The following is a 26,634-nucleotide window of genomic DNA, read 5'->3' as shown; positions in this document are numbered from 1 at the left end:
AAACAGGGCTGTGGTAAATGGCAACATTAAACAAACTGGTAAGAGTTTTATTCTGGACTGGTAGGTTTCTTTTTTTGACTGCAAGACAGAGTCTTTTCAAGACAGAGCAAAGCACACAGGTATTCACTGCTCCTGCAGAAGACAGCTTTGCCATCTCAACTTTGCAGCTTGTGTTCATTGACATAATATGTACACAGAAATACATACAGCACTTACAGAGAAAAGCGTTGTGTGTTTTTATAACAATGGAGAGAAAGTGTACAGAGAAATGCTTGGTTTTTTTGTCTCCTCTTGGGATGGAGTTCCTGTGTCTGTGTGACATAGTTATTTTTCATCATATAAAAAGGACTGTGCCCACCCACAGCGAGCTCTTGGCCTCATCAGAGCAGTCATACATCCCATCTAGATGTCTGCAAAAGCTTTTAAGAAACATTGTTATGCTTTCTGTGGTGTTTCCCTATGAGTATACTATATACAATCATGCATGTTAAAATCCACACTGTTCCTTAGCTAAAGCGTCTCAAGAGATGAGTTTTCATTTTTAAGAAAGAAGAACAATTATTTGAATGGAAATGTGGTCTCAGGAAAGATATCAATCCCGAGTTTAAATATTTCCAAGATCTTGATGCTCTAGCAATTAGGAAAGGAAATCCTGGTTCACAAGCTAGGATATAAACCCTCCATGGTCACAAGCTGCCCATTATTCCCTACTCTGCTATCTGGTTGAATTTCGGAGAGGCTGTGCCTGGGCAGACCTGGAGTTTTGCATGGCATATTAGCTCTCTGGATAGTCAGTCTAAGACAGGCATAGATCAAAGCCCATTTGAACATATTCAAACCAAACCCAGATACTACTGTTCTTTGTATTTGGAATTAGCTTTTGGGCTGCTGCTTTTAAGTAAATTAATGAGCCATTTAATACTGTGCAAGCTAAGCATTTCTTCATTTTGATACACTTGAGTTACTGAGTGTATTCTTTGTGTGTGTTGTTAAGTTGTGCAAGCTATAGGAGGACTGCAAGTAAAGTTACACTTTTGAACAGTTTACTGTGATCTAGAGAAGGTTGATAGCTTGATTCACATAACACAATAGTTTCTTCTCCCTGCCTCTTCAACCCAGTGAAAGGTGGGGGAGCAAAGCATCAGGGAAAAATAATGTAAAGACTTATGAAATGAATCCTGTACATGAATGCAAAAATATGAAGTATACTATTCCATTTTATAGCAAAATTATGGAACAAAGGAAAGTCAACGAGAACTCTAACATTTTGCTTGTTACCTTTAACAGGCAGCTGCTCCTTGTGGGCAGAACACAGTATATGTCCTTAGGCTTTGCTACAGGGAATAATGCCCACGTTGCAAATATGGAGAAAAATTCTTATCTTTAGGTGTTTAGGCCAGCAAGCACATTAAGGTTGACCCTGGTGTCATAAATATAAACTGCAAGAAACAATTACTGAGAAAACTAATTTGACTGGACAAAACTGAACCAATGTCACAAAGATGCAGCAGATATAAATCATGCTCAGAAAATAGGGGAAAGAAAATACAAAATCCTATGACTCACACCCAAGCAATGACCAGAGAGGGCTCTGGTAAGAAGTGGCACTCTGGGAGACAGCAAAGTGTACAGATCTCCCACTCCCCAACAAAAAGAAGAAGCAGAGAATGGGGGAGGGAAAAGGAAATAAAAGATAAGCAAGACAAAGGGTAGGCCTGTTGTCAATTTACTCTGATGAAGCCAATGTTTTCCAGCTGTACTTCTCCAAACTTGACACAATTACAATCCATACTTCCCTTGTTCTCCATGGTTTCAGGAATAGGATTAAGAAGGCAAAGTAGTCTTTGCTTTTGATACAGTACCTGACTTGTTAAACACACAGTGTTTGATTAAGGATTTTCTAATTGCCTTTCACCAGGCCAGTGTGTTCATGAAGTTTTCCAATTTTGCTATGTTTTATCCTATCAGCTGACTAGGCTGGTCAGGTTGAGAAGGGAATTTACCCACATTCCTCTGTACACCAAGTGAAGAGAACTGAAGGTTGGTGTGGCAGGGCCTTGTAACTGTGGCTTTAACAGTTGGTTGACTTGGTTTTATAGCTTTTAAACTGATGTTTATTGCTTCTCTATACGTTCAGTAGGGAAGTCTTCTTGAATCCCTGATGGCATTGCATTATGGCCATAATTATAAACATCTCAGATCTTTGGGGAGTGTGAAACGATCAATAGAATACAAGATGAAAAAGAAAAACTTCTTCTGGGTCACTCTTAATTTCTGTATCAGTCTGTGCCCCCCACCTCTAGGCCCCAGCTTCTACTTATGCTGCTGGAGAAACAAGGAGGAAGATTACTAGGATGCTGGGAGAAGGGAAATGTAACAGCAGTGTTTGTGGTTATCAAAGGGTCTGAGTATTTAAGAGGTGTTCTAATTTACACTGGCTGTTGAAAAGCTGAGGAACTATTCTTCATATTTTCTTATATTAGGAATATTGATATAACGGCACCATCCTTACTGAAGATGAGATGGCCCATCATAATCCAAATGCTGAGTTCTAACACAAAAATACTGTTGCATGCAGAACTTTTGCTATTCCAAAGGATTGGTACATATACAAAGTCTTTGCAGTAACATAGGAATTAAAATGCAGAATCCCTCTTTCATTATTATCATTTTGCTTAGTCTGGGAGAGATTTTCAGAGCAATTTCTAAGTCACAGAATTCAGATGAGAATGTAAAGTTTGTCAACTGGGAGTCCACATTGGTAGAGTGAGGAAAACAATCAGTGGAGCAATGTGCTCCACTGTGTGCCCAGATCCTGCACAGCTTCTGTGTGAGACTGGCAACCAGTTCTACATCTGCTGGCAGCCTTGAAAGTGTGGTTCCTCCATCATAATGCAAAGTGAGATAGGTCCTGCAGCCTTTACCAACCACCTTGTACAGCCAGAATAATACAGCCTTTACTGAATTATTCCATCTTCAGTAAAAGTCCTTCCCTTCCAGAGCTCCAGTAGTAGCTGAGATTTTAAATGCACAGAAGTAAAGCTGTTCAAAAATAGAATTTTCCTCCCATGGGAGATTTCAGCATTTCAAGATTATTTGCTGCTTTAAAATAGAGAAAGCAGAGGGAACTTGGTTCAATTTTGTCTAAAGTTTCAACTTGAACTGTTAAAACAGAAAAAAAAAAATACCTTCAATAAAATTTAAGCAAGTTGGTATTTTAAAATCAATTTTTATGGAAAATATTTTAATTTCAATGAAAATAATTCAAAATATAGGTAAGAGTGTTTATGTGTGTGCTTGTCTGGGGAAGGATTTTCCCACTTTGGAATGTTAAATTTTTTTCTTTGTTTTAGAAAGCAGAAAAGTAACTGAAAATCACCAAATATTTGAAATTTATTTTACATCATTAATATTTTTCTGTGAATTTTTTTTTAGATTTATGCTGGAATTAATGCTGTAGAAATCAAAATTTTGAATGTCCTGACTAATATTTAATTAATATTAGTATATTTTCTTTCATTCTTACACCTGTTTCCATTATTTTTCCTGTTGAACTTATCTGATAAGGGACTCTAAAAGACAAAAAATTGTATGTTACTGCAAGTGATATCCAACAAGTCCAAACCTTCATAGATTAAAGGGTGAAACTCCACTGAAGTCAATGGAGCTTTAAATGTTGGCACTACCAGAAAAGTTGTCCTGTGGAATGCACTTGCACTGTCATATTTTGAATGCTCTTCATTCTCATGACAGACATTACTAAAGGAGTCTCTTTTCAAACACTTATGCATTTATTATTTTAAAAACCCATTTGGTCAGAGAGGTCAAAAGCTCTTCTCACCACCATAGGGAGTCCATGGAAATTTCGGCATTCTGAAGTACCACAGGTATCCAACAGCATTAAAACATTAATGATTTGTTTAGTTTTTCTTTTTAACCATGTTTTGTTTTTGTCATGAGTCTAAAGTGGTGGAATCTAATTATTTTTTGATTGGAAGGGCAAGCACTCCAGCAGGAAAAATGTCACATTAAAATCGGATTACTTCCAACTAGTCCATAAAAAAAATTCCTGTAGTGGAATGGCCCGGTCCCTGATTGCTTTCTATCACTAATGTCATGCTATAATACCATTTTTATGCTGTGTTTCTGGCAATTTTCAGTATTATCTACATGGAAAATAGATTGCAGATCTCCTCCAAAAGCCCAGTGTTTTTCCTATTTGGCTGTACAGTAAAGCTGGAGTTTTCCCTCCTTGCCTATGTTGATATTTGTCCTTAAAAATAGAAAATAATGAAATCACTCAGTATTATTTCCATGCATTACTTTAGACCCCCATGGTCCAAACAAGACCTCACTGTGCAAAGCACTGGGGACTCTGCAGGTGCGCATAACCCTTGCCTGAAGAGCTTTTGGGCTATGGCCCCACTTCTGTAACCTGGAGCTACTTGTTTGTGAAGTGGGCAGGTTACAGACCCAGGGCTTCACGCACAGGGTGAGGAACGGGGAAAGGATGCTTGGTTGTCCTGCCTGTATGAGCAGGGAGCCCCAGTGACTAAATCCTTTGCCCTCAGATTACACAGGAAATCTGTGTCTGACCCTGAGGTGGAAGCCAGATATCCTGTGTGGCACCCTCATCCCCTGACCTATCCGTTCTTGCTCCCCACTGTCATGTTGGCCTCCAGCGCAGAAACTTCTAACCAAGGAATTTTCCATTGAGTTCTGCTGCTGATGAGTTTCTTTCTCACCAATAGGTGGAAACTGACAGCCCGGTTTCTCAGGTGACACAAGGAACGGTTCTGCCATCCCAAATGAGGCAGGAAAAACATCACGCAGAACAAGGAATTTTCCATAAGAAACTGTACCATAGCAACTGAAAAAGACGTTGAAGCACATTACACTTTCTCAGCTTGTTGCAACCTGTGCTTTGATGCAACAGGACATCAGAAAAGTGAAGACTTGGGTTTTTTGTTTTTCTCTTCCTCACTTATTTCTTTGGCCAGGAGAGTGATTGTTTTAACTGGTGCTGCTTGATCATAATGAATTTATTGCAAAATTATGTAACCTTTCCACATCCGTCTCCAAAGTCTCTGCCAGAGCTTGTGTTCTGGCATGCATTGTCATACTATAGCTGGGGAGGGAGAGGGAACTACATCTGCAAACTTCCATAAGAGATCACAAGCTTCTGAAATTGTAGGACAACTAACAAATTAGGATGCAGAAATATTTCCAACAGGCACAGCTGTGCAATATATGGCATTAAAATAAAGTTGAGTCATTAAGAAGTAGTGATATAGAAGCTAGCAAAAGTTTCTGTCTTTTTTTAATTAAACATATCCCAAATATGATTGTCTAGTGTAACAGAAAAAAAAAATTACTGTGCAGAAAAAAGTGACTTGTGTTGGTTTGGATATGGACAAATTCTTCCTGTACTAGGCATAGTATTTACGTAAAATGTTGCATAAAATCTTAAAGGGAATTCTTTGCAGGACAGATGTATCTTCCTGAGCAGGTATAAAACACTGTTAAGAATGAAGAAACATGAATTAACAGGACCTAAAATGCTTAAGTGAGAAAACAGGGGGATACCTGTCTAGCACTACTAATCACCTGAGGTCTAGAGATCCCCTTTCTTTTGAACAGGAGTGGTTTAGTCATCTTCCTTTTCTTTCTATTTTTTAGAGTTCATGCTGCTCCCTGCCCATATTTTTTCTCTCCCCTGTGTTCCTTCTCACTAAACTCCACAATGGGGATCATCCTCCTCTCCTGTACATCTGCAGATATTAATTACTGAGTGGAGAACTGCAGCACATAGAACACTTTCTATGTGTGTACTCTCTTCTTATTCCGACTCACAGCTTGTTCAGTTTCAGAGGTATTTCTGTGCTAAGATATCCCTTGTTTCTGAGAGAATGTCTGTTTCAGGTTCCCCTCAATGTCAGTGACAAGTCTGTCACTGATTTGGGAATGTTGTGTTAGAATCCTGCCGAACTGGACTTGAACTGGACTTGAACTAAAAATGCTGGAGCAGGATTTGTCACAGCTCTGCTTACCTAGGGCTTCCAGCAAGGTCTTTGTGTGAAAGCACAGTTCTTTTAGGACAGCAGCAAGGACAATGCAGATTTTTCAAGCTGCTTCTTCTTAGCTACTGTCCTAGCTTTCGATTTGGTAAATTACGGAGGAAAATACCTTTTAAAACAGCATTGAGAAGAGAATTTTCCCAATGATGTTGTCCCAATGCTTAGTTAGAATAGCCCTCATTAGGATGCAATTTACCATTTTCCCCAGTTTCCACACCAACTGGCATTTCAAAAGCCTACTTGGCACAGTATGAAGGCAAATGATACCCGTAGCCCCTGTTCAGAAATCTTCATTTGTTTATGTCTATGAAGGTGTGGAAAGAGAGCTATTGCGAGTAGTTTTGAAGTGCTGGTTGTGGCATGTTAATCTCCAAAGACCTGTTTATTTTTATGTAGGTTAGTACATAAAATAGTGTAAAGTAACAGCATAAAGACTGGAATAAGCAAAGAATTAGGGCACAGCTAGCAGCAGACCTCACATTTTCCTTTGTTCATGGCAAGTTTTTTCTTTTTTTTTTTTTAATAATGTGTCTTAAATTAAGGGATGCTGTGAGTTTCTTAATTGCTTTCTTCAGCAGTTTCTCTTTGTGATAGTTAATCTGGAAGAGCCCCGCTTGTTTTCCCAGCTCCCATTTTGTGAGTGAGGATTACTTTCATGGCATACAAGACGATTCTGAATGCAATGCAAGAGAAGTAGTGCTGTTTTAAAAGCTTTTTTTCTGAATGTATTACCAATTTATTTTATTTTAGAGTGCATTTTAATGAACTTTAAGGAGGTCAGAATTACAAGTAAAGTTACAAAGAAGTATTTATTGCAGTCATACTCATATCTGAAGACTTCCCAGCTGAGATTTTGGACCTCAGATGGCAGTGAGAAGTTTGTGCCATTGTTTTCAAAACATACCAAGTAAGAATCTTCATGAATACATAACTTATGCTTTATAGCTTTGAGACATTATTCAAGTAGAAAGTAACTAATATTTTAAAAAAACCAAAACCACTACTATTATGAAACAGCTAGGCATGCGTTTCTGGCCTTATTTTCAAGGTGGGGAAAACAGTCATATAGGGACTCACTCAGCAGAAGCCTCACTCATAAGAGTTGTTTGCCAAAATGCTTATGATAAATACCTTTTAATCTCTCTCTCTCTCTCTCTCTGTGTGTGTGTGTGTGTGTGTGTGTGTGTGTGTGTGTGTGTCTAGTCTTCAGAAGCAAACAATGTTGTCTCTGTGTAGTTGCTCTGTAAGGAAAAATGAAAATCAGTAATAGTTATTTTTGCAGTTAGAGCCTGTTGTATTCTTGGAACATATAGCTGAATTATCATTCTCTTACTGAAGAAAATGTTACAAGAAGGGAGAATAAATACGACAAGCAATGATGAAAGGAATGCACTAGTCTATAAGTTAGTTTAGAGTTGTACATTGGAAAACATTAGAAAGACTACCCAACAAATCTTAACATTGGTTTATAAATAATTATTTTAGCTTCTGACCCTTCCTCCTCATTAAAATTCTGAATGACAGGCTAGAAACACAGAGCCCTGGAAATTGCCTATGGGCCATTCTGTGGATGTTAGACTACCAAAAGGCAAAGTATCCCTCAGGTTTGACAACAGATTTCAGACATGTCCCTCCTAACAGCAAGTCTGTACTTGCCCTCCTGCTGGTGGTGGTCTTGCAGGAGGCAGCAGTTAGCAAACACTGCCTGTGACGTGCTCTCTTAGGCCACCCTGGTGATGGCTTCAGTGCTTCAGCTAAGCGCAGGCCAGGGGCATGTCAAGGGACAACACCCATTTCCTTGGCTGCAACTGTCAGTTCAAGCAGCTTGAGAAAAGAATTCAGCCTTTTCACTGGTAACAGTAAAAATCACAGCGATTTTACTGTTACCTTTACTGGTAAGCAGGTGGGGTACCCTGCCATTACAGTGCAACAAATGCAGCAGCTGTTTGTATAGGATACTGCTGCTTAAAATGTTTCCCGAGTAGGTGAGTGAGTACATAGGCAAACTGGCAGTTGTTGCTCTGGGAGATAACTTGAACTCCAGGAGGAAGGGGAAAAAGCCCCTACATTTTGCCTATCTTAGTTCTGTGCAGGCTAAAGTGGCTGTAAATATCATGGTGCACAGTAATTGGAACAAAACAGTTTTGTTTTTTAAGAGCAGTAGTCATATAGATGCTGGGTGAGAAAAGAACCTTTCTGGTCCATGTGTTTCTGGTGTCTTGCAGAGACTGCCAGAATTACATTTGCATTAATTTCAGTCTACAACTAGTATTAAAGAAGATTCAACTGAAAGTACTTTCCAAATATAAAGAGCACAGGGGATAAAAAGGACTATGATTTATGGCGACATCTATTAAGCTTTTACAGAACATCATATGTGTATACTAGTTATCAACATAAAATGAACTGGTACTAATTGGGCAAAACTGCCAACTCAGTCTTGTTAAAAGTGTAACAGTCTTCTTTAGGTCACATTCATTTTACTGACATTGTATGTCAGATCCTGAATAAAGTTCATTCAGCCGTTTCTGCCGTTCTTCTTGTTTGCCCTGCTATGTATGTGTGCTGCTATCAGTGAAAGTTCGTGTTTCAGCAAAGACTGGGTCTGTGTGCTTTGGGAAATATATGTCTCGGGTGTCTGCCCACTGGTCACTTCTCCAGCAACAGCATGACTGTGGGAGGGCATCCTTTGATTAAATCACGCCTGGTGTTTTCCTCATTCATGAAAACTGACTGGAACAAAATGTTCAAAGCTCTTTCTTTCTCCCTTTCCTCTCCTTTTTTCCCCTCTATCTCCTACTGTCTTTCAGTTCCATGCCTCAAAAGGCTGTAACTGGGTTCATTATTGTGTGACAAATCAGCAGGAAACATCCATGCATTTTGCTTCATTTGGGCAGCTCCTGTTCCTTAGTGACAGCTGGTTGGCTCAACACACTATAATTATCAAGTCAAAACCAAGATGCTTTTAGGTAGTGAAAACATGTTGGCAGAGACTGAATTTGTCCTCAACCTCGACATGGGCCACAGCTTTAAAAGATCCATTTGGTGGTGGATTTTTGGCACTGCTGGTTCTGGGGCTCTGACAGTTTGTTATCACACTGGACTCTGTCGGAAGCTGTTGTTATCCTAAAGGAGTATATATCTTTGTTTTTCATTAGCTCCTGACATGCTGTATAGTTAACTTTTGATCAATGTATTTGTGTTCATTCTCGTTCTCTAAAATAAAATTTTATTGATGTGCGGGAGGGGATTTACATGTGTTAGTGAGAATTTACAAAGGCCTTACTTAAACAGAGTCTGAAGGAACCCTTATTGATACCAAAGAGACCTGTGGTTTTGTTGTCTGCAGTGGAACCAAGACATCTCTGATGCTACTTTAAACACACCTCCATTTGACAGACTGGCCCTGGGCTGACTGAGTGACTGGTGCCTGGCTGTCCCCAGCCATGGGGGCATACAGAGCGAGGCATTGCCTATGATCCACTAAATGACAAGTGGCCCCAGGCTCTATATTGTGCAGATCAGTTGCAAGGAGCTGAATGTAATGGAGACTTTTCCTCCCTCATCAAATTTATTTTATGAAAGTTGTAGAATATCTCCTTATTTGTCTGAAATATAGAAAAACAATTTCTGCTGGCAGATAATGCAATCCAGAGCTAAACTGAATGAAAGGAGATTTCTTGTATTCTTTGCCACCGGTGTTAGCTAGATGTATCTGTTTTCATGGTGCATGAAAATAACATGCTGAACCAAGACAGAAGAGAAAACATGTGACCTTTTTCTGCAAAAGAAATTATCTGAGAAAGTCCTCCTGTTCCCACTGATAAGTCGCAGTTTTCTTTTCTCACTTTATCATGCAGCAGGCTAGGTTTTCTATTAGGACAATTAGAATAGGCTCTCATCTCATTGTTATTTAAAAAAAAAAACACAAAAACCTTTAGGGTTCTCAAATCTGGCTGGGCTATAGTTTAGTCTAGTTTACAAATAATGCCCAAGTAGGAGTACTTGCAAAGGTCAATGCAAGGAGCATAGTCCAGTGTAATTTGCATCCTTCGCTAGGACTTGGGAAGATTGTCAGACCCTGAAGAATGATAAATCACCCAGACTAGAAACTTCATGGCCTTTACACAGGAAATAATTTGTTTTGTATAAACATATATTTTATTATATTAGTCCTTTGAAGAATGCAGGAGAGAAGAATCGGATCAGCAGAGGAGGTGATGTGTGGTCTGCAATAAGCAATAAGGTCTTTTCAAACTTGAAAAATTAAGCATGTGCTATGCTTGTGTAGAAACATAGAAATTTTTTTCCCAAGTGCATTTATAACAAGACAAAAGAAAAGTCATCTTTTCTTTGCAATTGTTAGGGCTTTGATCCTGAAAAACCCCCAGCATGTTCAGTCTTGCAAACCCTTTGTGAATCCATTTTGTTTGTAAAAGGGAAGTCTTGAAGGTCTTTTTGTTTGAAGGTAGTACAATGTAATAATCTTCTGACTGCACTGTGGCTGCTGTAGAGGCATCTGTCACAGCCCAGTGGTGAAGATGAATTTTCTGGGTGTGCCCTGCATACCCATGTGCTGTCAATTACATCATAAGCACTGGAATTCTGAAACAGTAGCAGGGCCAAGGGGAAAATGCCCTATGGGGATATAAGCCTTTGTGTATGGCATGTTGCAAAACAAAAAGATGTGCCAGTCCGGAATTGAAACAAAAGCAGAGCAAGTACCTCACCGTGGAAGAAGGCAGAAATGCTGAAGGACAGCAAGTCTGTTAAAGGGAATAGCTGCTTGTCCAGTTTTGTTCCCCTTTTATGATGTTTTGGTCTTCTCTCCTGTCACATGAGGCTCAGGCAGTATAATGCTAACCCCTTCTATGTCCGCATAGGACAGAGGGTGAACTGATGTTCCTGCCATCTCAATGTGTAGGAAGACTCGAGATGTAATTTCTTCTTTCTGATGAGTTTGTTTTTTAGTAAATAATGCAGGGGGAGGAAGATTTTACAATTTGGTTGTTTGCAGCGTCCAGTGTCTTTATCTGTCATTTGGGGATCCTCCTCAGAAATGGCTAAACCCTTAACTTTTAATTGTGTTTAAAGACCACTTACGACAAAATCCAGGAGAGAAAGAGGTACGCACAGAATCATAAGAACAATCGTGTAGCAGCAAAGCCTTAGTTGTGTACAGTTAAGGAAGCAGGCAGAAACTGAGCCTTGTGCTTAGGGGAAGGGTTTATTTCAATTGGCTAAAAGAAAGCAAAGCATAAGGTAAAAATGTGTAAGATTTGGGTTTCCTTATAGAAAGCCACACAGTGTCTTGCAGCCTGGTAGAAGGAATTGGGAAAAAAAACCTAAGAAAAGGGTAAATAATTTGCTCAAACGTGATCTATAAGACTGGGTTCTGTCATGCTGCTATGATTTTTTCATTAATATTCTCTTTTCAGTTAGCTGCAAAAGGGCTGACCTACCCATGTAACACTGTTGATCAGATGTTATGCTGTCTTTCAGATAGCTCAGAAAAAGGTAAAGATTGAGTATGTGCTTAACTTTTAAAAAAGGAAATAGAACTTCCACTGTGAGACAAGCATTTGGTTAATTCTTTCACAAGCTTGAAAGCTCCATTTTCTTTTCATATTTAGTTTTGAAAGGCCATCAGTAAAACCCTTCTGTACTCCCTCGTGTAGAGCTATTACCGATAGGTAAGGCTTTATAAAGCCTTACCTAGCAGTAACAATAAAGACCACTCCTTTGCACCTGCCTGGGGTCCCTACATCGCTCATTATTGCAACATAGAGCCACAAAATTATTTCCTTTTCCTTTTCCTTTTAAAATGAGAAGAGAAAAAGCAAAGCAGATAAATGTAGATCAAAACCACTGCAATCTCCTTTGAATGTCACCTTTATACGCATTTACTCTAAGCTTGGATATGGCTCATCTCTGGAGGTAGTTTCTTTCAGGTCCTACTTCTCAGGCCTGCATCCTGGGATGCCTTTCAGCCTATGTCTGTTCCTGAAAACAGAGATTGAAAAGAGTTAATGTTTAGAAGACAGTGTGTTCATTGGCCCTTCTCCCTCTGCAAGTATCTATTATATGAGATATGCTACATGGTATTCTCCCATCCTTTGCCAAGTATTCCTATTTCTGTAATACAGAAGATTCCTAAAGATGAGCATCGTGTGGAGAGAATGGATTTCCAAGTCTGAACAGGAAGGATGTTCATGTTGAGATCATTGTCTCCAGTTAAATATGAAAGACAGACCAGATTTGCCCCCATAAAATAATACTAACAGGTTTTACACAGCACTCACACACAACTACCTCTAAGTTATATGATGATTAACCTCTTGGAAGAAGTGCATTGAGATTGGCATTTATAAATTAAGTGTATTCATATCTGCAAAGGCAGTTCTTGTCAGCATTCCAGGTCAGTTTTTTGCTTAAAGCTGATTTACTATACTGTGCTGAAAAGCTTTTAGTAGGTTGGAAACATCATAGAAAGAGAAATGCAGGATGATTAATATATGGTACTGTTTTTGAAAGCAGCCAAATTAAGCTTTCAGCTATTCTGATATGTCCCAATTGTTTTAGCATGCAAAAGATCAGTTTTAGCTTGCTTGAGGGTCTTGTTCACCTCAGTTTTAATATGCACAGGCAAGTTTCTGTATAGATAAGCTGTTTACTTTATTTTTTTTCTATGAAGAGTGAATTAAGCTCATCAGACTCATGCATTTAAGACAATGATAGCATTTTTGTTAGTATTTATCCTTAAGTAATGCTTATTTGAATATAGGGATGTAATAAATTATAGCATCATAGCTGTCTATAGCCAAGCTGACAGGATCTTGGTCAACTAAACCAAATAAACTACTGTGAAAAAAAAGAATACAGTAAAATGGCTCACCAGGAATCAAGTAGCAACCCCAAAAGACAGTAAACACTTGAGTTCCAGACAGAGAAGAGCCATGCCAGCTACAGCAAAATGAGTTTACAGTGGACAAGATCTGTGGTGCCCTTGCTGCTCCGGGCAGGTGAGAACTGGGCACCCTCCAAGATGCTGCAGAGCTCTGTTACAAAAGAAAGTCTAATTCTAAACCAGTAAAATAAAAATTCTGGGGTTTAAATATATATCCTGGGAGGATTTAAGCTGTAAACAAAGCAACTGAAAGGTTAAGCTGCAGCAATCACAGATTTATTTGATTTACCAGATGTAACTCCAGACAAGTAGGAAGTAAGTGCCTGGGAATTATGCCATTCCCCTGACAGTCACTTGTTTGTCTTTCATAAATGCCTCCAGTTCATCCAGGAAGATCACTTGTTGTTCAACCTGGCATTAGATCCTAAATGAGCCATCCCTTCCTTAAAGCCCATTTAGGATCTAATGCTTGTGAGAAACCTGACAAAACACTGATGGCCGCCCAAGAGATAACTGGTTTACAGCTCTTGAATGATTCTGTGTTTTTTCAAAGACACAAAACAAGACTCAAAGTGCTCCAGAAGATGGACTTGTGCAGGTGATGTTACAAGGCCCAAGTGCCTTTCTGGCCTTATTGTTCTGTGAATCCTCCCTACTCAGTTTTCTATAGCTGGTACCATCCAGCACCTTTCATTTAGAACAGAGTACCAAGGTACTGAGAGGAGATTTTCTGTCAGCTTATTTTACTTCAGTTGAAAAAGTGTGAGTTGGTTCTCAGTTGTGGACTATCATATATATGTATACATAGTGATGTGTGTGTATATACATACACAAATATATGTATATATGAACCTTTACACACACACACATATACATAAAAACAAAAATGTATATATATTTAGACATGAAAACATTGTTCATTTGTACCTACAACAGCTGGGCATGAGCCTTACATGAGCAGCTGTTGCTGCTACATTGTAAAAATTAACAATAGCACTACACAAAAATCCATATAGGATAATAACAAATGAATGCTGTATGGGACAAATGCATTAAATAATCAGAAATATACAACTGAGCTAACCTATTTCTGCATCCAGGGAAGGCTGACAGGTCAAAAGGTTGAAAAAAAATAAAGGCATTTTTGTTGGCTTTTCTTGCCGTGTCAGAGAGTAGATATCTCAATAAGCCAAAATTTCTATTCTGGCAATATCTTGTAGAAACTGCAAACATGCTGCTATTGCATAATCTGATAGCTACCAGTCTAGACTTGCTTCATGCTCTTTGTAGTAAATTTGTATCCTTCTTCTATAGGATTCCAGCAGAAACTTCTTTGTGAGTGGCTAATGCTGTAAAAATTTGATACACTATCTAAACAAACAGTTGGCCATTTACATCCGTATTTTTCTAGCAAGGTCTTAGAAATAGTTCAGGCCACAATTGCAATAGAAATAGTGGGAAAAGAAATGAAGAAATTTGCAAACCTTTTTCTGTGGGACCTTGTGTCACATCGCAGGCTGAGTCTTTTCTATGACTGGTTTTTATTTATGCAGCTGTGGTTATGTTTATAATATCACCTTGCCAGGTTTCTTGGCATCTTGAAGGTTCTCATTCTCGTTGCTGAGCCCTGGTACGACAAATTTCATCAGGACTGTCCCACATGCACACCACTAGCAAAATTTAGAACAGTATCCTCAGAAGCAGACTCAGCAGATAATTTAAGTGGGTGTGCAACACAAAAGGATCTTACAGTGTTGGTAGTTCAGTGAGCAGTAATGCCTGACAGCTGTTGTCTCTTTATTGTCCATCAGTGAGTCCGTATTTCGGTCTCTTCATGAATCTCATTGCTCTTCTCATGAGGTCGATGGGAACACATTTGAAACCTACAACATTTGTGATATTGTGATTGGGTGAGGTCTACAAGATGAGACACTCACATGAATACTGCATAAGTATTTCATTTTTGTGCTCCTTAGGAAGTCCAGCCTTGAAAGGACTAGTGTAATCTATGGATGTGAAGAGATATAGGGAGCTTATTTTATGTTTTTATCACAACCTTGTGGAGACTGGCTTCCAGTTGGAAAAAAATCTATTGGAAACAACTTCTTTTAGAGGGATATTTAAAAATTTTCCAGAGAAAAGTCAAGACAATAACTGTGAACTAAAGAAAATGCTTTCCTGGGGGAAGGAACTTCTGTCTCTTTGCCTCACCAAGAAGGGCAAGAAGGATGTTGATTACATATGTTTAATACCAAACCTGAAAAGGCTACTAAAACTATCAAAGTCCCCTAAAGACAAAAGGAGGCATATGCAAGCCAGACAAGTTAATGATTAAGAGACAAAAAAAAGGCATGCATTTTTATAAGCAATGAAATGATTATGTATGAAAACAAAGGGATAGTCCAGACTTTCAAAACAAGACTGGCACAGTCTCTTTCTGGAGACAGTCTTCTGCCACATACAAGTCATTCAGCTCAATATTATGCTCCATATAGTTTAGAAGGTCAGCTTAGATGGTATAATGGTCACATGTGGTGGTAAAATGTTAAGACCTATTGTTTGTGACCAAGGGGAAACACTTTCACTCTGTCACATTTCATTTTTTAAATATGGGCAAAAAAATGTTAATAATTCATACTGTATCTTTCTGTCCCTGGCTGGATTCATTCATGTCCAACTCAGGGAATTCAATGTGATGAGGTGATCTTGAGTTGCCTGGTCTGCTGGAGCTAATTCCAGAATGTAGTGTGACCCTGTCTGTTCAGCCTCACCATCAAAGGTAGGTCACCTAAGGAGTAGAGTCCCATACCTGGAAATATATATTGCATCATTTCCAGTGTGACATATTGTCTGCTAGTGAGTAAAATACCTAAACGTCCAACACTTTTGGTGAGATGCTTCTGAGAACATGAGATGAGAGGAGAGACTTTTTCTGTAGTTGTACTCCCTCTTGTCTCTGGTTCCCTGTCATCCATGGGAGCCCCCTGCTTTTAAGGATTTAGCTGTGTGGGTATTATTTTAACTTAGCCTCTTTTCAGCATTTACCCTTCTTTAATTTGTTTTGTCTTGCTTCATATTTTATATGAAGCAAGGTTCAACTTGCTTGGCTTTCAAGTTAATGAAACCTATTTTTTTTTACAGTTATCAGTTAAGATTTAAAACCAGAGATTATATGCTCTTAAAAGTACAAATAGCAGGTCAAATGCAATTGCCATTTAGGATCAAAGGGAGATACATAGATGTCATTTGAATGTTTGTGTACCTTTTCTTGTGAGACAGTGTTATGAGATGACTTTTTTTGTTTATGTCCTCTTTGACCAAATTCTGCATTGTTTCTTCAATGTAAATCCAGGATAATCTCTTGGACTTTAACAGAGATAATTTGCTTTATCCTGATAGTAACTGAAAGCAGATTTTGACCTGAATTTTCTAGTGTATCTCCTGCTCAAGTATCCTCCCACTTAAGACAGTGTCATTATGGCTGTGGCCCTGAATGTGCTAAATGGATTTTTTCCTTAGCTTATATATCCATCACATCATATGTGTTTGATTTAGTTGCATTGTTCTTATGTTTAAACTCTGCCCATTTAGTCATACTGTAGTTTTTTATTTGTTTGGTAACTCAGCACAGTTCAAAAAGCTAACAGTAATGGATAGAACATAACAAGTTACAAATACATTCTGTGCAGATCTCTTCTGCACCTTGCTGTGTTTCAGATTTTACAGTTTGGTTTACAGGATGGATTGTTTATTCGAATGCCTGGTTTATATGAGTGTTTAACAGCAGTTGTAAGTGTACTACCAAGAAGTATTGAGTGTGGTTTTTATTTATTTGTACTCTATTGTTTGTAAAGTCCTCCAGGAGCTTCACAAAAAAACTTCTTTGTACTTCTGGGCCAAACATTACCAGTATAATGGGCTCAAATGGAGAGGACCCACACAAAATTCAGACTGTCTTCATCACCGAGTCTTTGGCAGCTGTGGGCAGGAAAAAATTAAAAATGGCCTTTGCTGCCTTTCCCCTCTGGGAAAGGAACAGAGGCATCCTCCTGGCAATACTAGTAAAGCAGAGGGAAAGAGAACTCCTCAAGAGGAAGGGTAGGATGACAAGTTTTTTAGGGGACAGGGGGTAGCACTCATTTGTTATCAGTCATTATTAAAGCTCAGGTGATGAGATGTGCCACACTCTGGAGCTCAGGTGCCATGCCAGGGCAGCAATCTTTCAGCTCTTCTGGTCTACCTTGTGGCCAGTATTAGCAGAGGCCAGCGATGCTGGTTAACTTGTGTCCATGGGGAAAAGGAGTGTTTTGATTCAGGCCTATCTTGTGCTGACTACATATTGAGCCTTTCTTGCAAAGCCAGTGCTGAGAAGGAAATGAAATAAAAGCAACCTCATACTGACTGCAGACCCCTCATACTTGGGGACCTCCCAAGGTAGTTGGCCAATAAAGCATCATCATGACAAAACTTAATTTTATGCTACACCAGTATGTGACAAGAGTAAAAAATGTAACTACTGCGCAGTCTCATTTCATGTGTACCTTATGGGATGTGCAGCCTCTCCTAGAAGACTTGCCACTGGAAAAAGGAGGTTATGAAAATCCCCCCTGCAGCCACCATCTGTGGGGAAAGCAGCAAAGCCTGGTGAGTCTGGTGGGCTGTGGGGAGAATCCAGTCTTCCCCCTCCATGCACAGGGCACGGGGAGCCTGCCTGCCCACTGGCCGGGGCCTTCTGGCAGGTGCCAGCAGATCTGGTGGAGATCTGTCCCTCAGGTGTGTGCCCGCCTCAAGATGGCACATGTGTGCTGGATTGCTCACTCTGGAGCCTGCTCCAGCTCCGGATTTCCCTCATGTCCACAAACAGGGAAACGAAGTGTATTTACATGCAGGATGCTCAGGTTAGGTTGCTGTAGGCTTTGGGTGTGGGACACACATTTTCCTCTCATGTAAGCTGTGGTTCTTTTCTCCAAATGCTGGTGATAGGAATAGGGACAGGCTGTGCCCTTTCTCCCTACTAATGTTATCATCAGCAGTCCTCCTTTAGTCATGGAGGGAAGGTGGTTTTTTTGCAAGTGGTCACCCAGTCTGGAGTAGGCCTGTGACCAAGTATGCAGGCAGGTGTCGGTCTGCGTCTGGTTAGATCCTAAATTATTGGCAGGGTTCAGTCCTGGTCCCTGCAGCTGAGCAGCCAAGGTGGGATTTTCACCCTTGCAAAGACACCCTGATGCCTGTGCACTGCTATTTAATTTGCTGTGTTTAGAATTTAAGTTGCAAATGGGCTTCTTCCAGGCAGGGTTAAATTTCAGCATTTGCAAAGACAGCTAAGTGTACTGAGGTTAAAATCATCAGCAGATGCTGTCTGGATTGTACAGTTTCAGCAACACAAGCTGTCTACCCTATTGGCAGCTAAACTGCCCTTAGAACTGCTTTATTTAGCTTGAACATTGTAAATTGATAATGTAGTCTACAGAATTTAGTACAGTATTTTAAATATTAAAGATTTTAATGGAAGCTTTTGCTGAAAGGAGAATGTAAAATAAGTCAAAAAATGTTCCTGGGCTTCAGGGTTTGAATCAATTGATTCTGGGCAGCAGTTGAACTAAGGTTCTGTCTGCTATGTGGACTAAAACCTTTGTCCATCTTTTGTTTCTTTTACTTCAGATCAATGCTGTAAATCATGTTTGTGAGAAACATGGGAAAGCAGTGGTTTGCTTACAAGTAGTAAGTAAACCAGACTGTTAAGTTGTATTTAGTTGAAAGGGGACATATTGGGTTTTCTTAGAGGACGCCTTGGGTTTAGGTTAATTTTAAAACTTTTTTGATTTGAATAGGAGAGTTCTGCTATTGTTAAAGGTACAAAAGTAGAAAAGGAGTGAGAAAGGCTTTGTTTGTTTTCTGATTCACTGTCCTAATATTTTTTTAAAAAGTAGCATTAGATATTATGTATGCCTTGCAGCAGTCATCCTAAAATCCATGATGATAAATGGCCTGTTCCCAGGTGACTCTTAATTCCATGTCTTCTTATCCAAAAAATGCACTACCCTCCAAATACAAATATATAAACTCAGTCTTTTTTGCAGAAAATGGTAAAAACTGACATGTGGGCTCTTTTATTCCTTCCCTACTTTACAGGTAATCCTATCTCCATGTGGCTGTAAGCATGGGCTCCATCCCATCCTGAACTTGCAGCTCCCTTCTGACCTCTATTTTGTCTTCTTTTACAGTTGTGCATCATATCAAGCGGCACAATATTGTTCTTAAAAGAGAACTGGGAGAAGGAGCCTTTGGGAAAGTCTTTCTGGCGGAATGCTATAACCTGTGTCCTGAGCAGGGCAAGATCTTGGTGGCAGTGAAGGTAAAAGAGTCTAGGGTTGCCATTATTAATTCATGGTTGCATCTAATGCTGTTTTATTTGTAAATGATCGTGTTTGCCTATTCCATAATCCAGTGTAACTGTTCTGAACATGTAGAAGAGTTCACAAGGCTAATGGAGTGTTAAGAGAATTTGGTATTTGATCTTGCTGTGGATTATAAAAGGAGACCTGAATCATATAAGGAAAGGGAGGAAACAGATTGCATCACGAGGGGGCAAAATCTTTTATGGTCTGTCTGAAGAACAGTTAGTGAAAAATAATGCCTAGGTTATTAAAAATGCATGTGATATATATGTGTGTCCAAAAAATGATCTGTTACTAGCTAAGTGAATAGGTTATGTGTATAATTGCTAGGCAAAGATCAGCTTTCTGTTTCAGGACTGTGCCATTCTTTTAGTCAGCAACTGAAATTGTCTGTGGGTAGTTTTCATTAGTATAGCTTGGAGACCAAGCCTTCTTCTCTGCACAAAGCCCTATTTTTCTCCCAAAATTCAAGAACTGAGGTTAGCTGTTGGCCTTAGCTGTGGATGTAGCTAGAAAACAGTATTGGTGAAACTACACTCTCAGAGTTTGAAAACTTTCCCTGAAAACAATCTTTTATCTCCATCTGTAGCATTCTGCCAAAACCAAATGAGGTGTCCAGCACTTGAAATATCTCATTAAGTTCAGGGGGAATAGATGTCCAGAATTTGGGATATGCCAAGTGACCAGAAAATAATTTTATCTGACAGGTCACAATTAGACAACCATGTGTGCATTTTGGAGGAAACCACAAAGTAAAAGAAATCATGTAGATCATCTTTTTGAATTTGGTAACAAGAAATAGAGTCTTGGGTCTGACAATGGAAGAACATGAAGGGAGAATAGTCTTGTAGAGTGCTCCATCAAATATAGGTTTTTGGCTTTGCCAAGGTTATAAGCTTTTCAATACTTGGAGTAGTTCAGTCATGTTGACTGATGAGAAAAAAAATTAAGCCCTGAAGGGATATAGCATAGACAGGAAAAAGCAAGAGATAGGAGGTGACAAAACTAGATCTGCATGAATTTTTTGTTGTATTTTAGTGGTTTCAATGGAAATGGCCTTTCCTCTATCACTTTAGAGAACTGCTTGATTAAAGCAAAACTAAAGTATTTCCATTTACTTGTTCCTTTTGAAAGTCCTGTCTAAATGGAGTCTAGCACTTTTGTTGTTAAATGGTGCACTGCACTTTCTGTCTGCTGCTCATTCTCAGTGTAAATCAAATGGAAGAGTATTCAGCCTTTAAAGGTACACATGTCTCCATATGTAGACCTAGATGACAAATCTATGCATTTTCTGGGCAATTTCTCATATGATTTTGGTTTTTTATATATTTTTCTTATCAAATCCTCTCTTTACAGCATCCTTAATAAGAATCTTGCAGGCAGGTGTGGGAAGAATTACCTCTGGGAACAGGTTATTCCCATTTTATGTTTCTGTCATTGGCTCTTAAAGATGTGACTCTAGCTGTGGTCACAGAGGAAATTTTTTGGTGAACTGAGCCAGTCAATACTGTCCTCACATAAATGAGGGGTTAATTTCCTGATGCTTGTCTCTTTCACTGTGGTTACCAACCTCAGATAACAGGTATCCCTCAGCCAGAGAGGAGGTCGAGGGATGGAGCCTCCACTGGAGTACAGCTGTCCTGCACTTCAGTGGAGGATGGTGTCTGGACTCCATCACTGAGTCAGTAGTAGAGGAGCAGACCTGGATTCCAGCAGCAATGAGCAGCTCCTCCTGATGCACAACAACAGCTTTAGGGAGCTTCAGCACCATGGGTAAAACCAGAACACACCAATCACTATGAAATATATTTGGTGAGCCCCTGGGCATAGGTGCTTGCTGAAGACTAAGGTGGTGCCAGGGAGATTTCAGCAGCAAGGAGGCACAGCCTCAACTGCGCAATGGGGGTCAGGTTGGCTAGTGGTCCCTGTCAGCTCCCTGTGCCTGCCAGTTGCTGGAAAACTGTATTGCTCATCCCTGGCCCTGAGCATCCCTCCTTTGAACTCAACATGTTCCCTTCTTATCAGTCAGCTGGTATCCAAAATGCTGAGGTTGCTGCAGCAAATTATTTAGGAGCTAAGAGGCCCAGAAAAATCTGCAAAGATACAAAAGATCAGCCCTAGCATAAAATACCAAAGAGTATGAGCTTTTGCTCCTTTAAAGAGGAGAAAGGCAATTTGTTTAAATTGGTTTTGATTAGTGTGAGGTTTTTGGAGATAACACAGAGTGCTTGGAAATACTTTTCGTAGGACAAAACCTGGGTTTTGGACTAGCATTGACCCCACAGCACATCATATCAGGCACTTTTAGAGAGCAGAGGGAGGAGGAAGGAAAAATTACTGTTTTCTTGAGGGCATTTGCTAGGTTTGTTCAGGCCTGGCTCACTACTGTCTCCTCATAGGATTGAATCCCAGGCATAATCTAATCTCATGCTAGTGTGGCCTATCCAGAGCGGGAGGTGAGGTTGACAAGGCACAGGTTAGCAGCTGCCTCTGTCTCCCCTGGGAGGTTTTGCTCAGCTAGCAGACTGCTGTGTGTGTGAGATCAAAAACATTGCCAAGGCACCTGCACAGGAAAACCAAAGATTTCCAATTCTCTTCAGACCTTCAGTTCTGAGAAGACTCAAAACCACCCCTTCATTTCTTGAGGAGACATACCAGTCAGGTCTCGTATGTTGATGGCAAGCAGTAGCAATTATTTTGTAGGGGAAGGCTGAAACAGTGGAAAGTAATAGTAGTAGTCATGTAGCTGCCTTGAGAGTTTGGCTACCAAGTCCTGCTGCTGCTGGTGACAGCCCCATGCTCCTGCTGCTGCTCTGATTGCCCATGAAGGCAGCTCTGCGGTGTCAGAGTGGCACAGGTGGTGTCAGACAGAGTGGTGTCGGAGCCCACACTCACTGCAGAGCACAGGGCAGCACAGACCACGTGGAGTGGCTGGAAAGCACATGTGATTGAATCTCAGATCTTACTTGGGAAAACCTCCTGTCAACTGGTGAAAGTGCTTTGTATGCAGAGCTTTGGCATTCTTGTCAGTAATGATAATAATAATTAATATGTCTTTCCTCTCTTTGTGCTCTTAGGTTTTTATTTTGGTTTTTTCTTTTTTTCTTGTACTGAGAACAAGCTAAATGCATTAGTCAATGTCATTTCTATGTAAATTCTACATACATATTAATTTTTTTACCTTCCAGTCTCCTCCTTGCCTGACTGTGCCAGCTCTCTCTCATGCATTGTGTCTATTCTGTGCACGGCATGAAATAATGAAAAGGAGATTTTGTGATGGTGGGTGACAGAAATTCTAGTCAGCCCATGGTAGTAGAAACCCTGCATGAGTTTCACCTGAGTTTTAGACTTCTCTGCATTTTGCTGTTTGACAGAAAATGTGGAATTGCCATGGCAACTGCTCTGTCATATGATAATTTTGCCGTTTCTGTGAGATAAAAAGCATCTTCTCAAATATACAATATGCCATCCTCACAGGACAGAGCTGTCAGCATTTTTACTGTCTTTCCAGGGAAAGAGCCTGCTGGAAAGAGGATCAGCCTCTACTTCTCCCTGGCAGTTTTTTTCCAGATTGCTATAATTTTAAAATGTGTTTTGTATTAATTGTTTTTCTAATTCTGTTATTGAGAACAATTACAGTCCAATTTCTTCATGTATGAAACTACCAGAGGAAACGCAAGGGACAACAGAATTATTACAAGTGATTTCAGTATATGTAAGATACACTGGACTGTGGGTTGTTGCCTGCATCATGTTAAAGCATCATCCCAGAGCCTGAAAGTATTGGAAAACACTTCAATTCCAGCCCTTGCTCAGTTCAGATGTGATTGTGTGTAGCCCATAGTGGGAAGCAAATTTGATGTCCAGTGGGAAGCTGTGTATACTAATATATTGTGGCTAGTGAAGCCTTGATGAAGCAATATCCCTGTTGGATCATTGGCAAAGCTTGTGGAAAAAAGGATTCTGAGCATGAAGGTATGTTAAGATTCAGAAGTACATTCCTCAGAGAAGGGACATGTAAGGCATGAGTGCCTTCTCTTGCTTCTAGGATCCACAGAGGCTGAAATCGACAGATAAAAGTCCCTGAACTTGGAAGACAGCAATCAATGCTGCCCTAGTCCTTGTCCCCCCATCTGAATTTTAGTATGGTAGCTATTCAGTTTTCAGGACCCAGGATTGGGGTATCACAAGTAAAAGATGTGTTTTTTCCAACAGTCACCTTCTAGCCTCTTCTTCACACATGCACACATATAATACTAGAAAAGTGGACAGAATTGTCCCTGTTGAACAAAAGCTTGAACAAACCATGACAACTGCTGCTAAATCTCAGTTTGTTGGCAGAAAAATTGGACAGTATCAACTTACTCTGTTTCTGTTCTGGTGAGTGTAGTTGGTCTCATGGTCTACATATTAATTCAGGTTAGAAAGTAAAGGGACTAGATGGCCAGAAAAAAGGCATCTTTAGTTAAAACATCACCACTACTTTTGTGTCTTATCTTCCATTGTATTAAACCTAGATATTGTTAAAATCCAGAGGTACAGAGCCCAGACAGCAGTTTCTGTGAAGAATAAATTGTGAATGTTAGTAACTTGCCATCTTTCTCTTGTGGTTTTAGAAAGATTTTTTGAATTAGTATAGCGAACCACTGTACCTCTTGACTACAGAGACTATTAGTGGTTTATTGTCAATTATAATTATTCCTCATTTAATTGGGGTCAGAAGTTTGTTTTTTTTTTTTTTTTTTGTGCATGGAAGTGTTTTCTTGCTTTTGAAATGTGGTTTGTAAGGAGAAATCAGAAGCTGCCTATGTGTGACAGTTAAATTAGTATTATTTAATTATATGACATTTAAGCTTCCTATTTGATCCAGTGACGTCCCAGAATTTCTCTGTGCACCCGCTTTCCTCCATGTCTATCACTTTAGGATTTGACCTCCAGTTACTTACATATATGCCTAATCTTAGTCATGTGAGTAGATTTACAGAATTTCAAAGAAATTTTTGGCGGAAATCTTAGGTTACTCTGGTCCAGGGACATTTGTATAAATCTACCTAAGGGACTAACATCAGCAGTACATGAAGAATGCATCCACAATAACACCATGTATTTTAAACAAGCAGAGTTTTATTTTAAAGAAAAAACAAGAAAGGTAAATACCAGCAGGATACTAGGGGTTGCTTGAGTTAAATGCTCAAGGATACAAACCAGCTGTGTACTAGTATATTTCTGGGATGAGATCAGTTTATTTGTTCTGTGTTTGGAAAACACTTGTCACAGCAAGAGCATGAGTATTCATACATTCTCTTACAAGAAAACTGTTTGTTTGGAGCAACATGTGGCAGGAGAATGAAAATTGTACTGCCATTATTTAATTGCACTTCAGATCACATCTGCATTTCTAAAAGACTTATTTAGAAAGTACTTCCTCCATCCACCATGCTGTACTGTGTCCTTATCTTACCCTTACAGGGCTATCCCACATATTTCCTACCTTCTGTGAACATCTGTCCTTCCTTATATTTTCATTTTCTTCACCAGACACTGAAAGATGCCAGTGATAATGCCCGCAAGGACTTCCACCGTGAGGCAGAACTGCTGACTAACCTGCAACATGAGCACATTGTCAAATTCTATGGTGTCTGTGTTGAGGGTGATCCACTCATCATGGTCTTTGAGTATATGAAGCATGGAGATCTTAACAAATTCCTCAGGTAAATCCATGAACATGTGTTGTGATCCTGAGCCAAAAGTGGGCAGAAAAGGTAGCTGTTACTGGTACTTAGTGTGAAATTAATAGCTACCACTGGAAAAAGCAGACACCTAGGAAAACAAATTGTAAGACTCTTGGTTTTTGTACCAGGATGTGGGGCTCTCTTTCTTTGACTGTTTGGAAGTACCATTAAATCAAACTTTGTACCAAAGAAATATTGTTTCCAATGTATTTCCATGTATTCTGAAATGTTTGGTTATAAATCCTACAGTAGGAATGATTTTCTTACAGGCTTTCTGGTAGCACTTGAAAAATCCCACTCAACACCTATTGCTATCTGTAGGTGTCAGAGAGCTTCTGAAGACTAACCCCTTTTCTCTTCCCTCTTCTCAGTGTTTTGAGAAGGCCGCTATAAATCTGCAGCAAGAAAACTGTGAGCTATGGAAACTTCTGTGAATTGGAAAATGCTACACTTTGGGGTCCAGATTAGGGCTCTATCTCATAAAGCTGTTCAGGAATGTGCGTAGGAAATTGAAATTTGTCGATAGAGCAATTATAGATAAATAGATGATACATAAGGTTCACAATAATAGGTAACCCATGATCCAGGAAGTTATGAACAGAGGCCTCATGTATGTGCCATTTCTACCTACACTTTTTTACATAAAAATAAACAGTTAAGAGATGTCATTTGCTCTATGTAAAAAACATAAGAGATGTTCTTTCAATGTCTACTGTGTAGTTTTATCAATAAATATCACAAAGATATTTCAACATACAGAGGTCTTTGCTGCTAAAGAGAGCAAGGGGTACCACCATTTTGGAAGATATCTCTAACAAAGCTGTAAAATAATCAAAATAGATGTTCCATTAAATAGATTAATATTTTCTATACAACTGAAATGACTATGATTGCTAATGCTGCTATTTATGCATTTTCTGATAGCATATGTGAAATGAGTTTGCTGTCTTTTTACCACCTCTTGAAAGAGTAGCCACACCATAAAACAAATGACATCAACTAGCATCCCCCCTTATTGGCAAGGCTAATAGGTTTGACAGAGAAACTGGGATCTGAACTGGAGATGCAGAACAAACACTACTATTCTTCCCAGAATGGTTGTCTCTCTGGCAAAGGATTTAAGTATATTTTAGAATTAAGGGCATTTATGTTTGTCTGCTTGGTTTTCTGCTGTGAATCAGGAGAGAACTGCTGTTTCCCTAGCTGCCATCCTAGTACATTTTCAGAACATTGAATTTCCATTAGAAGAAGCCAGATTCTCAGTTGATGAGAAATAATTTCTTACTCCATAAGAATTGCTTATTATGCCTGATTCTTTTTGATTGGCTTTTTCTTACATTGTAACTCTGATTTTGAATTATTGTACAGAAAAGTATTTTAGCAGACAATATATTTCCTACTGTAAGGCCTTCACTTTTAAAAAAGCTATTAATCAGCCCTTGTCCTTGGAACATAAAATGATTATACTGGGACAAGCTATTAAACCTAAGCTCCAATTTGTCATTCCTCTCACATTTTCT

General features: G+C 39.4%; 1 protein-coding gene across 2 annotated transcripts in view; it reads left to right on the top strand.

Moving 5' to 3' along the window:
• Window positions 1-26,634, top strand: part of NTRK2 (neurotrophic receptor tyrosine kinase 2) — a 198,886-nt gene that overhangs the window by 127,824 nt on the left and 44,428 nt on the right. For both annotated transcript variants that reach the window (XM_058823316.1, XM_058823318.1), the window contains 2 exons: window positions 19,209-19,339; window positions 24,921-25,093. In XM_058823316.1, the coding sequence (XP_058679299.1) occupies window positions 19,209-19,339; window positions 24,921-25,093 (304 nt within the window). The remainder of the gene's footprint in view (window positions 1-19,208; window positions 19,340-24,920; window positions 25,094-26,634) is intronic.

The sequence above is a fragment of the Ammospiza caudacuta genome, chromosome Z (genome assembly GCF_027887145.1).
Source record: "Ammospiza caudacuta isolate bAmmCau1 chromosome Z, bAmmCau1.pri, whole genome shotgun sequence".
NCBI classification, from domain to species: domain Eukaryota; kingdom Metazoa; phylum Chordata; class Aves; order Passeriformes; family Passerellidae; genus Ammospiza; species Ammospiza caudacuta.
This window is presented reverse-complemented; position numbering and strand designations above follow the sequence as displayed.